The following is a 14,683-nucleotide window of genomic DNA, read 5'->3' on the forward strand; positions in this document are numbered from 1 at the left end:
ACAATATTATCGTTTATCACAATAATTTCTGGGACAATATATCATCCTGAAAATGTTATCGCAACAGGCCTATCTTGAACTGCAAACCTACCAAGTCATGGCCGTCCACCCACCTGACAGATTGAGCAAGGAGAGCACTGTTCAGAGACGCAGCCACAAGGCCCATAGACACTCTGAAGGAGCTGCAGAAATCCACAGGTGGGGGAATCTGTCCACAATCTGTCCAAAAATCTGTCCTTTATAGAAGGTGCTGTAAATGCAAAGCGCTATGCATGGCGGAAAAGTAACACCAAAACTCAACACCCTAAACACACCATCCCCACTTTGAAACATGCATCATGGCAGCATCATGCTGTTAGGATCCTTTTCTTCAGCAGTGAAGCTGATCAGAGTTGATGGGAAGATGAATGGGGCTAAATACAGGGCAGTCCTGCAAGAAAACCTGTTGGAGGTTTTCCCAATACAAAAGATTGTGAAGGAGATTCACCTTCCAGTAAATCAATGTCCCTAAACACACAACCAGAGGAAAGATTTAGATAAAAAAATATTCATGTGTTAGAATGGCCCAGTCCTGATCTGAAACCCACTCAGCGTCTGTGGCAAGACATGAAAATTGTTGTTCACAGATGCTCTCTATTCAACTGGCTGAGCTTCAGCTAATTTGTAAAGAAGAATGGTCAGAAAGCTCAGTCTCTAGATGTGCAAAGCTGGTAGACATACCCCAAATAATTTTAAGCGAAAAAGTAATTATTGCTATAGGGGGGGGCTAAATATTTTTTCATGTCACACTTTTCAGATTTTTATTTAAAATTTAAAAATAATCATTTTTGATCCTTCACAATTATGTGCTACTTTGTGTTGGTCTTTCATCTAAAAATCCCAATAAAATACATTTAATTTTGTGGTTGTAAGGTAACAAAATGTGAAAAAGTTCAAGGGGAATGAATACTTTTGCAAGCAACTGTATTATGATTTATGTATTATGGACAGCGGAACATGCTTGAAGAAGATTACTAAGTGCCAGTCCTGCTACAAAAGATAACAGACACCTACAGAGAGAAAAGGGCTATCCTACCCTCCCAGAGAAAGCAAGGAAACTGTAGTCTGGAATCATCTCTGCAGGTCCTGATGGTGGGTCAACACTTAAAACAGCACTATCAAAATTGACTTTATTGAAGCAATTCACAACCTTGTACATTCCAAAATACTTTATTTCAAGAAAAGGAAGTCTTTACAAAGACAAGTAAAAAAATACAACATTACTATCTGGCAAAGACTGCTCATAAAAAATAAGCATTTATTAAGCTCTTAATGTGAATCCACTCACTCTAGCTCTTGTCAGCAAACAATGCTTATACAAGGGTTATGAGCAATGTCTCATCTGCAGCTTCCACAGAGAAAATACTTTACATGCCAAACTACTTGTCCAGTTAGGCTTTGGTAAACTTTGGCATGCCCACTGACCTCTGAATGTGCCAGCAGCTGCAATTCAGAAATTATGGTTTCATCCAATGATGGCAAGCCGTCCGAGCCCAGATGCAGCAAAACACACCCAAACCATGATACTACCACTACTATGTTTCACAGATGAAATAATGTGAGAGAGGCCCTTTAGTTGCTTTTAAATTACCCTGGGTGCTATATGACCTTGCTATTACACAACGCGCCTATATCTTGGAGTGATCCTTGTTGGTCGACAACGTTTTTTTTTTTTTAAATCTCCCCATTTGTACAGTGTAATCTGTCTGAATGTGGATTGGTGGAGTCCAAAATCTTTAGTTTTGTATTATTTCCCAGCCTGATGAGCATCAGCAACTTTTTTCTAAGTTCCCCATAAATCTCCTTTGTTCATGCCATAATACACAAACATGTGCAAGCAGTTGCAAAACAGAGGACATGGTAATAATATATCTGTTCTAAACATGACATTTTCTTTCACACTGGATCTAAATAAACTAAACAGAGACATAGACTGAATTATTATCTCTGTCATAAGCAGGTAAGCTAGCATGCTAACTGCTAAACTTTATGCAGAGAATTTAAACTGCATTAAAAGTCCGCTATCAGACACTCACCAACTTTTAACTCTAGTTAACTCTAGTCATTTTGTCACATACAGCATGTTTAATACAGAAACATTCAATTCAAAACTGTCCAATTATAATGCTAATTTTTAAATGAAATTTGTTATATTTGCACCATGCCAGTCACTAGTTTTTGGTATCAGATTTGGATATTGTACCTTTATGTCTGTGTACCATGATCTTTAAGTAAACATAAAAGTGGTACACTTACTGGTTTGTCTTTCCTCTCTTTCAATGATGAAAATGACCACAATGGACCACCTGTAATGGACTGCAAATATCTAAATTCTATTAAGTTCTTTCTTCTGTTAAAGTACTGCAATAATAGGTATGGTAAGCTGATAAGCTTTTTTGGGTATATACTGTATCTGTATATACCAATGGCAAAAAAAAACAAACATAAAATGTACATTTATAAATTTCAGCTGGAATGTTTTGCATTAGAGAGAAACTAGTTAACTAGAACCTGCTTTCAGACAAAAGAGAGCACCACACTGCCCAAAACCTCTGGGGAAACACAGTGGGGAAAGGGAGCATAATTCCATTTTAGAAGCAAGCAATGCGTTAAGTTTCTTCGGTGGACTATTGTTGATTGATTTTCAGTTTTAGCTGCTTTTGCTGCTGCTCTTAGCTGAAAATGGCAGTAAGGTTTGTAAACAACTTTGCGACAGTGACCCTTGAACATCCCGCTCTTTGTCTGCTCACGTCACAGGTTCACTGGTTCCAGACCAGCAATATAGTTTTTTCTGGCCGAGAACCTGTGATTTTGCAGTGGAAAAGCGCAGAACGTTCTGGGAGCGTATCCTGAGCCCAAATCCAGATTAGTGATTATCACATTTATGCATTAGCTTGTTTTTATAGCATGCTCAGCTAACCTGTGCGGACGGTGGATGGTGTTTGTTATGTTCCGGCAGGGGCAGTGACACAGTTAATGTAAGCGTGGCTTTGCTGTCAGGGGCGTATCGAGAAGCATTAGTGTACACACAACAGTAACAATCATTATGTGGTCTTATATGTCTCCACCAAAATCCTATGAATGTGACAGTTGTTTGAGGGATGGGATTATGATGCTCCTCCAGATGCACTGTATTCCATTCACACCTGTTCACACTTTATACTGCACACTTATGATCACATCACCCAGAAACCATGTTAATACCAGGTGTGAACAGAGTCATTTATACAGAAGATTGTCGGTGGATTCAGAATAGTTTTAAGATGGGCAAACCATCTACAATGAGACTGGTCCTCAGATAAACCATTAACCCAGGAGCAGTTCCAGCGGTACTTGTCCACTTGATATTGCATCTCAACACGTCTTATTTATTTCAATGAAAAATGAGTGCATGATGGGCTGCGTTGCATCAAGGAAATGCTATGACCTAGAGTGAAAAAGTACAGCCAAGTTCAACTTCATGCAAATAACTAAAATGCATGTATCTATTCTGAGAAGAGTAGGCTGGAATGTAACAAACAGAAAATACACATTTCAAACACAGGAGAGAAGCAGATTTTTTTTTTACTTGGGAGCATTTTCACCCTTGGTTTGGTTTGTTTTCACACAGACGCAAATCTAAACTCACCAAAATATGCAGCAACAAACCATGTGAGCACGTCGTCTTAGATTGTTCAGAGCTGTCTGTTTCAGGAGCAAAAAATTAAATACAGAAAGCAGATTCTATGTTCCAGACCAGTGTAAATATTGTGCAGGGTAAAGCTGCAATAATAGTAAATGCTAAGAATATTGCTGCTGTGCTTTCAAATGCAGTGCTTGTCTACGCAGTAAACGTAGCGTTTAGTATGAAGTTTAGTATGAATTTAGCATGGAGTAGCAGCAGAAAAAGCGTTTGTTCATAGCTATGTTAATTATCTGGTTTATAGATCAGGTTAAACTGCACCTAAACAGCAGTTTAGCTCAAATAAAGGGAGAATATTTAATAGTTGAGTCTGATCTAGACCACGTCACGTTCTCACCACTCCAGAGTTAGTGTGGAACAGGACCGAGACCACCTTCTCTCGTTGGTCTTGGTGCGGTTGTTTTGGTCCAAACCCGAGGGCGTTTACTAATTACACACCTCCTGAAATGAACTGCTTTAGAATCATTTAAACCGGACCAAATAGTGCTGGTGTGAAAACTCCCTAAGAGTTTGGGGAGGTAGTTGCTCACGAGAAACTCTTCTCACATTAGTAACAGTACTATAGTAAATAGGGTGTTGCAATGACTATGGCTGGGTATCTAAATTCGATAGAAAAAATGCACAGACTTAAATGTCTCTGTACTACAGAATACTGAGAGGTCTTAAAACATTTGGTACTAATTTCCAATACTTTGCATGAAACACACAAACAAGCAGTGAAAAAAAAAAGTGCACACAGTAGTGGAGAGTGCAGATAGAAACACAGATCATTCAAATTGTCAAAACTACGCCACTGTGTTGATATCTCTCAGGCGCTCGCACTGTTTTTGTTCCAACAGGATCCAAAAAGATGGAGCCTCTAATGGTGACAGTATACATGGTGACGATATTACTTATGTGTACTGTTAAATATAAACGTTGTGTGAGAATAATAATTGCTTTTTGTATTTTCTTGGTTACAATAATAAAAAAAGGGTTTAAAAAATATATAAAATAAAAAATAGTTTGGCTGTCAGTATCAAATTCAAAGTATTGTATCGTCGGTCTAAAGCGCTGCCACTATGAGCGGGAGGTCGCAGCTTCGAACACCAGCTCATGCAGCTTTGCCATCAAGCTGCCGGCGCTCAGAGGGAGCACAATTGGCCCTGCTCCCTCCGGGTGGGTAGATGGCGCTCTCTCCCCACATCACTCCTAGGGTGATGTCTGCAGCACAGGGCATCTGTGAGCTGATGTATCAGAACCTAGTCGCTGCGCTGTCCTCCAAGCGCGCTGGCTGCTCGGCAATGTTGCATCAGCAGCAGCTCAAAAAGAAGCGGTGGCTGACTTCACATGTATCGGAGGAAGCGTGTGTTAGTCTTCGCCCTCCTGGTGTGTTGGGGCATTACTAGTGATAGGGGGAGTCCTAATGAGCGGGTTGGGTAATTGGCCGTGTAAATTGGGGAAAATTTTTTAATAAAATTATAAAAAAAAAAAAAAAAAGTATTGTATCATATGCCCTAGCCCAGCCCTAGAGAAAACCATTTAAAATGATGTGCTGATTATTAAAAAGTATTTCTTTACATCACTGAAATTCATTACATCACTGGCACTGCCAAACTACAGTGGTTCTGCCCTTTGTGCTCAACCAGAAGACAGTGAACTGACAGCAGTGTCCTGTAATAATTGCCAGTCAGTAACAGATACTGTAAATACTGTAAGTTGAAATATTGGAAATGTGTTTAAAAATCCTATTACTGTTAATGAAACATTTTCTATCACAATATATTTTTCTATTGAATTACTGTCCAGCCCAAGCTGATGTGACAGAATGTGTAAAACAGGCGTAAACAAATGTACGTGATTTTCATTAAAGCTTAGTATAAAAAATGAGGGGCATCCAGGGGTGGGGGAGTTAATAACGCAGATTCTGTGAACACTGAAAACTTTAGGCCAAATGCCAAGTTGGCATTTGAGGTAGCAAATGATCCCAAACAATACTGTTGGCAATACTGTATCACAATAAAAAAGATTGAGAATGTGGTTTCTGGTATTAGAGAAATTGTTCTAATTCCGCATCATATAACCAGAGTCTTCCTCCTCCTCCTCGTCCTCATCCTCCTCATCATCCTTCTCCTGAAGGTCTGTAACATTCCTCTCAGAGCTTGGCGAGCACATGGGCTGGACTTGTGTGGTATTTTCCTCCACCTTCTGCAGAGATGTAGGTATCACCTGCTTAGGAATCCCCTCCTTCTTTAACTGGTCCTCCTCTATTTGGCCTCCCAGCCTTAAAGAGCAGAGATTCACATTAATGCCCTCCTCCTCCTCCTCCTCCTCAGCGTCCTGCTGCTCTTTATCTCTGTGTCTGTGTGCGAGGATGCTCAAGCCCGTGTGTCTGAGCTGTTTGTGGAAGAGTCCTAGAGCAGTAGAGCTCAGTTCTCCCGCTGGTGGGTTCACCGGTTTCTGCTGAAGCCCAAACCCAGTCCTGAGCTGTGGTTTCACCATGTGCTCTCTGGAAGTTGTGGGAGGGAGGATACTGGAGATGGCCATTGGTACTGGAGATGAGGGAATTTCAATCTTAGAATGCTGAGTTCTGTCATATCCGTTCCCACCCTGGTCTGAAAGCGTCTGGGTCGAGGAAGAGCCTTGTCCACATGTCCCGCTGCAAGTTCCACTCTGATTCCCCAGCCTTTCGTACGCCACACTCTCATCCTCTGGATCCTCGTCCTCCGCAGCCCCTTCATCTGTCTCGATGCCCTTAACGGTGTCAGGCTCTAGTGAAATGCTGTGCAGGGATTCTACAGTGGGAAAGCCCATCAACTGCTCTTTATATGGGCCTTGAAAGGAACTCTGGGAAGAGAGGCAAAGCAAATGCATGTTAATGTTTTGATTTAGCTGTTAAGCGAGCCACAGCACAGCGATTTTTATTTTAAAAAAAAAAAATTATAAGAAAATAATAAAAAAAAAAAATAGTACACAGTTTTTACTAAATAAATTATGCCTGCCCCAAAATGAAACTAAAGAAAGTGAAACACTCTAAAGGACAAAAAATTGCAATAAGTTTTTTTTTTCTTTACTAATAAAATTGAATAGCCAGGGTTTTGTAAACAAACAAGTGCTAAGGTTAAATTTGCTCAGTGAATGTTACTATCCTAGCCCTGTAAAAATCTTTTGGCTGAGGCCAGATTTCACAGTCTGTCTATGGCTATAAATTGTAACCATTTCATTGACTATAATAATAGTGTTGCAGCAACTATTTAGGTTATCCACCAATCAACAGTGTGTGTTTTTTAAGGCACACAACATTTGCTTACAGCCATTTTCCACTGCATGGTAGTCTACTTTACTCTACTGTACTGTACTCTACTCAGTACCAAGCAAAACACCACCAATACTATCTTCATAGCATCAACACGGTTATACTGGAGACTGTTCAAGACTTTTGGTTTGTAACTTTTCGCATTGCATAAAGTGGCAATTTTCTCTGGCCAATCAACAAGTTTTTCACAGTTTTAGCACCTATTCAGCTTACTTGGAACCACGACCAGCTACTAAGAAAGTACACAGCTTCAGGTACCAAATCTGTTTAACTTAGTGGGAGATCCCAATTAAAATGAATAAGTTGGTTTGTTAACTTTTTTTTTTTTAAACTGTGAATTTTTCTTTGAGTTTGATTTATTAAGGATATTTATAAGTATTTATATTGATATTTATAAGTATTTATATATACATTTACTTTAAAACTTCTTCAGTCTTCAAAAAGGCAGCTTCCCAACTGGGCAGCATTTTTAGGCAGCATGTGCACACTCCCGAGAAAAGCACTGTCCCATTCAGCAGGAAGCATGTGATCCTTCATGGGCAGCATCCATATTTTACCCCGACTCTGAAAGCAGGGTGAGATGTATTCCACTGCAAAGGCAATTCCATGATGCATTTTACCAGCTTAGAGTAAAAACATGGCAGATGGAGTCTGCAATATGGGGGAGTTTTTGTACAAATGTAAGTAATTTTCTTTTGTATTTTCTCTTACTCTGCATGTGTTTATCAAGCTAGTATATTTAACACTGTTTTAAGTTGTTTTACAGTGTTGTTTTTCCTGTACATTATTTAAAGTAAGACCTGACTTACTTGAAAGCTATCGTTAGCTTAGCGGATTAGCCGATTCACAGCAGAGGCTAAAAATGTTAGCAGGATTACCGAGGACCAAACACGTCTGAGGCGCTAAGATAACCACCACTAGCATGCTTAGCTACACCCTCTGGCGTTAGCAGGTTTAACTGTTAGCCAAAATAACTGTAGGTTAACCTGTAGCTCAGTGATTTACTGTGTAAACAGTTGAAATATTAGACACAATAACTGTAGCTTAACTTGTAACTGAGTAATTTACTGTGTAAATAGTTGAAATATTAGACACAATAACTGTAGCTTAACTTGTAACTGAGTAATTTACTGTGTAAATAGTTGAAATATTAGACACAATAACTGTAGCTTAACTTGTAACTGAGTAATTTACTGTGTAAATAGTTTAAATATTAGACACAATAACTGTAGCTTAACCTGTAACTGAGTAATTTACTGTGTAAATAGTTTAAATATTAGACGGAATAACTGTAGCTTGACCTGTAACTGAGTAATTTACTGTGTAAACAATTGAAATATTAGACGCAATAACTGTAGCTTAACCTGTAACTGAGTAATTTACTGTGTAAATAGGACACCTGGCTAAATGACGTCAACACCTAATTTGCATAATACATGTTTTTGAAGCTGTAAAGAGTGAAAAAAGTGAGTAAAAAAACATCCTAAATATGTTAGAAATGATACAAATGAACAACATCTGTTGCTTTTTAAATAGGCCGTCACTTTTTTACAGTAACTTCATTTTTACGTGAATTACATAAATGAGTTTTGCCATGTTCTTAAATGTTATTATAAGAGCAGCAGTTAGACTGAACTGTTATTCCAGGTTTTTTTTTGTGTTTTTGTTTGTTTTATTATTTTTTTTTTTTACGTTTTCTTAAGTTTTCTTTTCTTTTTTTTAAACCTATCATAGACAAATTATTCAATGGTTCAATAGATATGTAGCTTTTTACAAAGAGGCAGACACTGTGGACGAGGTGAGTGACAGGCTGTGTGGTGAATGAGGTGACTAACTGAGACTGTGTGAGTTAAATTCAGTCGGGGGGTGGGGGGGTGGCTTGTGCACGCCGCAAAACAGCAAACTGTTTCTCCGGAGAGGAAATTTATGTGAAGCTAGGCTAGGCTGCATTCCCCCCCTTAAGAAGAGGGCTGCTATCACTGAAACGACTCAGGGATTATTTCACACGCAGCAATGTGCGTAGTGCCCTAGTGCCTATAAATTTAATGGTCCAATGAAGGTAATTTAAAAAACAGGACATTTCCTGACTTTTTGAAAAAAAAAAAAAAAAAAATGGGAAGCCCGGGACAGGATGTGAAATACGGACATGTCCCAGGAAATACGGACGTTTGGTTACTTTTATTTTTGCATATAGTAATTTTCTTAACATTATTATTATCTTTTTATTGTCACTATGCTTATTGTAGTATCACATCTGAACTAGTGGGTACATGTAAAACATTTATCTGCAAATAAATAAGAAATGCATGTTATGTTTTATGCCACTAAAATGTTGAAGTAGTTTAGCTGACTGTGTATGAATGTACTATTGTGTGAAACATAGTTTAGTTTGATGATTTAGCTTGGATGGCTTATACAAACTATATTATATTTATTTTGCTTTACAGTTAAATTACTTATGCATTTCTACAAAACATCTAATCATGAAAAAATAAAATAAATAAATATATAACATGACCATACTCTTGAGTGCACCAAAATGTGTTCATCTGGATAATAAATTAGCTACTGTTAGCAAATCATAGCTGAAGATGAGTGCTTACTTCCTAAATCCTGAGTAGAAACTTGGTCAGCTTGTGGTCTGCCTTCTTTTGTATTCTGTGCGATAAGCTGTCTCTATTCGTTAAACTCACTCACTCATTCTACTCCGACTCTAATCATAGAGATATTTAAACAGAAGCTAATGCTGTTTCTGCTGAAGTTTGCTTGCTTGCTAATGTGGCTGAAGCACACTTTGCCTGCTATTGTGTTCTATACCTGGCAACCTGGGCTGTGGAAAAGGGATTTGAGGAGGGCATTCAGAGCCTAAAACACGCTCAGATTTCTGATTGAATACTGACTGAATTACTGCTGTAAAGCGCTGCCAAGGCTTAAACTTTCCCTAATGTTTTATCACATATTCTGATCATGTCATGAGTTACCACAAAAAGTAGAACCTCATTAGTAATTGAACAAAACACTACACACTAACAAGGGGAAAATACAATCATTCTGAAAGTTGAAACTGAATTTTTACATTATATAATAAACTTAAGCATAATGGGGCAAAGAGATTTAGAACACAAGTGAAGCCTTGTAAACACGACTGTGTGGCCTGAAGACTTCACCCAGTAGGATCATATGACTGTGTAAAATGAACTCTCTGTATGTATTCTCTCTGCAGCTGCACAAAAAGCCCTAGCAGTGAACTCTACACCTTTACACCAGCTGCTGCTCACGCTCGCCAACGTCCTGTTACTCCTTAAATCACACCAGTTACATTTTGGACCTTCAAAAGCTCCTCCCCAACCCCAAATATATGCATGTTGAGAGTAGCAGTGGACTGCTGCTGTTGGGAAAACCAATCAGCAAAATAAAGTTTTGCAAATGAGAAGAAACCCATCTGACCTACTTCTGTAAAACAATACGACACTTCTGTTAAATAGAAGCGAAAGTGATGCACTCTGCTGACAATTTGATTTGATTCAATTAAATTCAAGCTTCTTTTTTAAAAAAATTTTAATGACAAGAAATAAGTAGACATTTCATACAATGCCTCTCCTTAATGCTGTATAATTGTATATATATACACCCCAAAATATACACAAAAAACAGCTCTATATAAAAACACGATGCAGCGTGAATGCAGATAAAAACAACATACGATTGGTCAAAATAAAAATATTGTATCACCCCCGATTAAAGCGCTCTAATTTTGCACTCTGTACTAAAATGTGTTAATGTCAGTGTGTTTTTAAAGAGCCGATAAAATCCATGATATAATCAGGGATATATATCATTTATCACAATAACAAATTCAACAGGATAAAAAATAAAACATGTTGTCATATTACCCAGATCCCAGACACCCGCAAAACAAACAAAAGTGTGTCTTACCAGAACGGCGGGTAGGTGGGATTTCACATAAAAGATCCATGAAAGAACAACAAAGCCCCAGAGAAACAACAGGACTATCACACACACAGCCGCAAAGATTGGTGCTCCTGGGGGAAAAACAAAAATCTCTAGTTAATACAACTTAGCTTAAATTTAATAGATCAACCAAAACATGTCTGACGTAACACAGAGTAAGGGGTCTTGTCTGTCTTCAGAACTTTTATTAGAGTAGTGTCGTGGGTTTATGAGGCGGAGAATTGAACAGTAGTCTGCTATGGGTACGAGCACACTCACTACCCACCACGCTGCACCAACCACAAATACCATAATTAGCTACTGCAGTTTACATAAGATCTTTAAGGCTACATTTAAACACAATGGCCAATATATGTAATATGTAATATATGTTTATTTCAGGCTGTTCACACTGTCTTCTTAATGTGATCTACACTATATTGCCAAAAGCATCTGCTGGCCTGCATAGCGTTTGGTGATATAAGGCTTAAATGGAGCTGACTGGCCATTTATATATATGTGTGTGTGTGGTGTGATGAGTGTGGTATGGTTTGTGTGTGGTATAGTGTGTGAATTGTGTGAAATGGAGTGTGTAGAGTGTGTGGTTTATGGTGTATGAGGAGTGTGTGGTGTGTAGTATGTGGTGTGAGGAGTGTGTGGTGCGTGTGGTGTGAGAAGTGTGTGTAGTATGTGGTGTGAGGAGTGTGTGGTGCGTGTGGTGTGAGAAGTCTGTGTAGTATGTGGTGTGAGGAGTGTGTGGTGCGTGTGGTGTGAGGATTGTGTGTAGAGTGTGTGGTGAGTGTGGTGTGAGAAGTGTAGTGTGTGTAGTATGTGTTGTGTAAAGTGTGTGGTGTGTAAAATGTGTGGTATGTGTAGAGTGTTTGTAGTATGTGATGTATAGTGTGTACAGTGTGGTATGGTGTGTGTAGAATGTGTTTTGAGGAGTGTATGGTGGTGCGTGTGGTGTGAGGAGTGTGTGTAGTATGCGGTGTGAGGAGTGTGTGGTGTGAGGAGTTTGTGTAATATGTGGTGTGAGAAGTGTGTGTAGTATGTGGTGTGAGGAGAGTGTGGTGCGTGTGGTGTGAGAAGTGTGTGTAGTATGTGGTGTGAGGAGTGTGTGGTGCATGTGGTGTGAGTAGTGTGTGTAGAGTGTGTTGTGAGTGTGGTGTAAGGAGTGTAGTGTGTGTAGTATGTGGTGTGAGGAGTGTGTGGTGCATGTGGTGTGAGTAGTGTGTGGTGCGTGTGGTGTAAGGAGTTTAGTGTGAGTAGTATGTAGTGTGTGGTGTGAGTAGTGTGAGTAGAGTGTGTGGTGCGTGTGGTGTGAGGAGTGTGTGTAGTGTGCGGTGTGAGGAGTGTGTGGTGCGTGTGGTGTGAGAAGTGTGTGTAGTATGTGGTGTGAGGAGTGTGCGGTGCGTGTGGTGTGAGGATTGTGTGTAGAGTGTGTGGTGAGTGTGGTGTAAGAAGTGTAGTGTGTGTAGTATGTGTTGTGTAAAGTGTGTGGTGTGTAAATTGTGTGGTATGTGTAGAGTGTTTGTAGTATGTGATGTATAGTGTGTAGAGTGTGGTATGGTGTGTGTAGAATGTGTTTTGAGGAGTGTATGGTGGTGCGTGTGGTGTGAGGAGTGTGTGTAGTATGTGGTGTGAGGAGTGTGTGGTGTGAGAAGTGTGTGTAGTATGTGGTGTGAGGAGAGTGTGGTTCGTGTGGTGTGAGGAGTGTAGTGTGTGTAGTATGTGGTGTGAGGAGTGTGCGGTGCGTGTGGTGTGAGGATTGTGTGTAGAGTGTGTGGTGAATGTGGTGTAAGAAGTGTAGTGTGTGTAGTATGTGGTGTGAGGAGTGTGTGGTGTGAGGAGTGTGTGTAGAGTGTGTTGTGAGTGTGGTGTAAGGAGTGTAGTGTGTGTAGTATGTGGTGTGAGTAGTGTGTGGTGCGTGTGGTGTAAGGAGTTTAGTGTGAGTAGTATGTAGTGTGTGTAGTATGTGGTGTGTAAAGTGTGTGGTGTGTAAATTGTGTGTTATGTATAGAGTGTGGTATGGTGTGTGTAGAATGTGTTTTGAGAAGTGTATGGTGGTGCGTGTGGTGTGAGGAGTGTGTGGTGTGAGAAGTGTAAGTAGTATGTGGTGTGAGGAGAGTGTGGTGTGAGGAGTGTGTGTAGTGTGCGGTGTGAGGAGTGTGTGGTGCATGTGGTGTGAAAAGTGTGTGTAGTATGTGGTGTGAGGAGTGTGCGGTGCGTGTGGTGTGAAGATTGTGTGGTGAGTGTGGTGTAAGGAGTGTAGTGTGTGTAGTATGTGGTGTGAGGAGTGTGCGGTGCGTGTGGTGTGAGGAGTGTGTGTAGAGTGTGTGGTGAGTGTGGTGTAAGGAGTGTAGTGTGTGTAGTATGTGGTGTGAGGAGTGTGTGGTTCGTGTGGTGTGAGGAGTGTGTGTAGAGTGTGTGGTGAGTGTGGTGTAAGGAGTGTAGTCTGTGTAGTATGTGGTGTGAGGAGTGTGCGGTGCGTGTGGTGTGAGGATTGTGTGTAGAGTGTGTGGTGAGGGTGGTGTAAGGAGTGTAGTGTGTGTAGTATGTGGTGTGAGGAGTGTGTGGTGCATGTGGTGTGAGTAGTGTGTGGTGCGTGTGGTGTAAGGAGTTTAGTGTGAGTAGTATGTAGTGTGTGGTGTGAGTAGTGTGTGTAGAGTGTGTGGTGCGTGTGGTGTGAGAAGTGTAGTGTGTGTAGTATGTGGTGTGTAAAGTGTGTGGTGTGTAAATTGTGTGTTATGTGTAGAGTGTTTGTAGTATGTGATGTATAGAGTGTGGTATGGTGTGTGTAGAATGTGTTTTGATGAGTGTATGGTGGTGCGTGTGGTGTGAGGAGTGTGTGTAGTATGTGGTGTGAGGAGTGTGTGGTGTGAGAAGTGTAAGTAGTATGTGGTGTGAGGAGAGTGTGGTGCGTGTGGTGTGAAAAGTGTGTGTAGTAAGTGGTGTGAGGAGTGTGTGGGGCGTGTGGTGTGAAGATTGTGTGGTGAGTGTGGTGTAAGGAGTGTAGTGTGTGTAGTATGTGGTGTGAGGAGTGTGTGGTGTGAGAAGTGTGTGTAGTATGTGGTGTGAGGAGAGTGTGGTGCGTGTGGTGTGAGGAGTGTGTGTAGTATGTGGTGTGAGGAGTGTGTGGTGCGTGTGGTGTGAGGATTGTGTGTAGAGTGTGTGGTGCGTGTGGTGTGAGGAGTGTGTGGTGTGAGAAGTGTAAGTAGTATGTGGTGTGAGGAGAGTGTGGTGCGTGTGGTGTGAAAAGTGTGTGTAGTAAGTGGTGTGAGGAGTGTGTGGGGCGTGTGGTGTGAAGATTGTGTGGTGAGTGTGGTGTAAGGAGTGTAGTGTGTGTAGTATGTGGTGTGAGGAGTGTGCGGTGCGTGTGGTGTGAGGATTGTGTGTAGAGTGTGTGGTGAGTGTGGTGTAAGGAGTGTAGAGTGTGTAGTATATGGTGTGAGGAGAGTGTGGTGCGTGTGGTGTGAGGAGTGTGTGGTGCGTGTGGTGTGAGGATTGTGTGTAGAGTGTGTGGTGCGTGTGGTGTGAGAAGTGTAGTGTGTGTAGTATGTGGTGTGTAAAGTGTGTGGTGTGTAAATTGTGTGTTATGTGTAGAGTGTTTGTAGTATGTGATGTATAGAGTGTGGTATGGTGTGTGTAGAATGTGTTTTGATGAGTGTATGGTGGTGCGTGTGGTGTGAGGAGTGTGTGTAGTATGTGGTGTGAGG

General features: G+C 40.6%; 1 protein-coding gene across 1 annotated transcript in view; it reads right to left on the reverse strand.

The window, feature by feature from the left end:
• Window positions 1–1,190: 1,190 nt before the first annotated feature.
• Window positions 1,191–14,683, reverse strand: part of crfb2 (cytokine receptor family member b2) — a 30,600-nt gene continuing 17,107 nt past the window's right edge. The window contains exons 6-7 of the mRNA XM_007237686.4: window positions 10,953–11,059; window positions 1,191–6,547 (exon numbers count right to left, since the gene is read on the reverse strand). Coding sequence (XP_007237748.3) covers window positions 5,765–6,547; window positions 10,953–11,059 — 890 coding nt within the window. The 3' untranslated portion in view covers window positions 1,191–5,764. The remainder of the gene's footprint in view (window positions 6,548–10,952; window positions 11,060–14,683) is intronic.

The sequence above is a fragment of the Astyanax mexicanus genome, chromosome 11 (assembly GCF_023375975.1).
Source record: "Astyanax mexicanus isolate ESR-SI-001 chromosome 11, AstMex3_surface, whole genome shotgun sequence".
NCBI lineage: Eukaryota > Metazoa > Chordata > Actinopteri > Characiformes > Acestrorhamphidae > Astyanax > Astyanax mexicanus.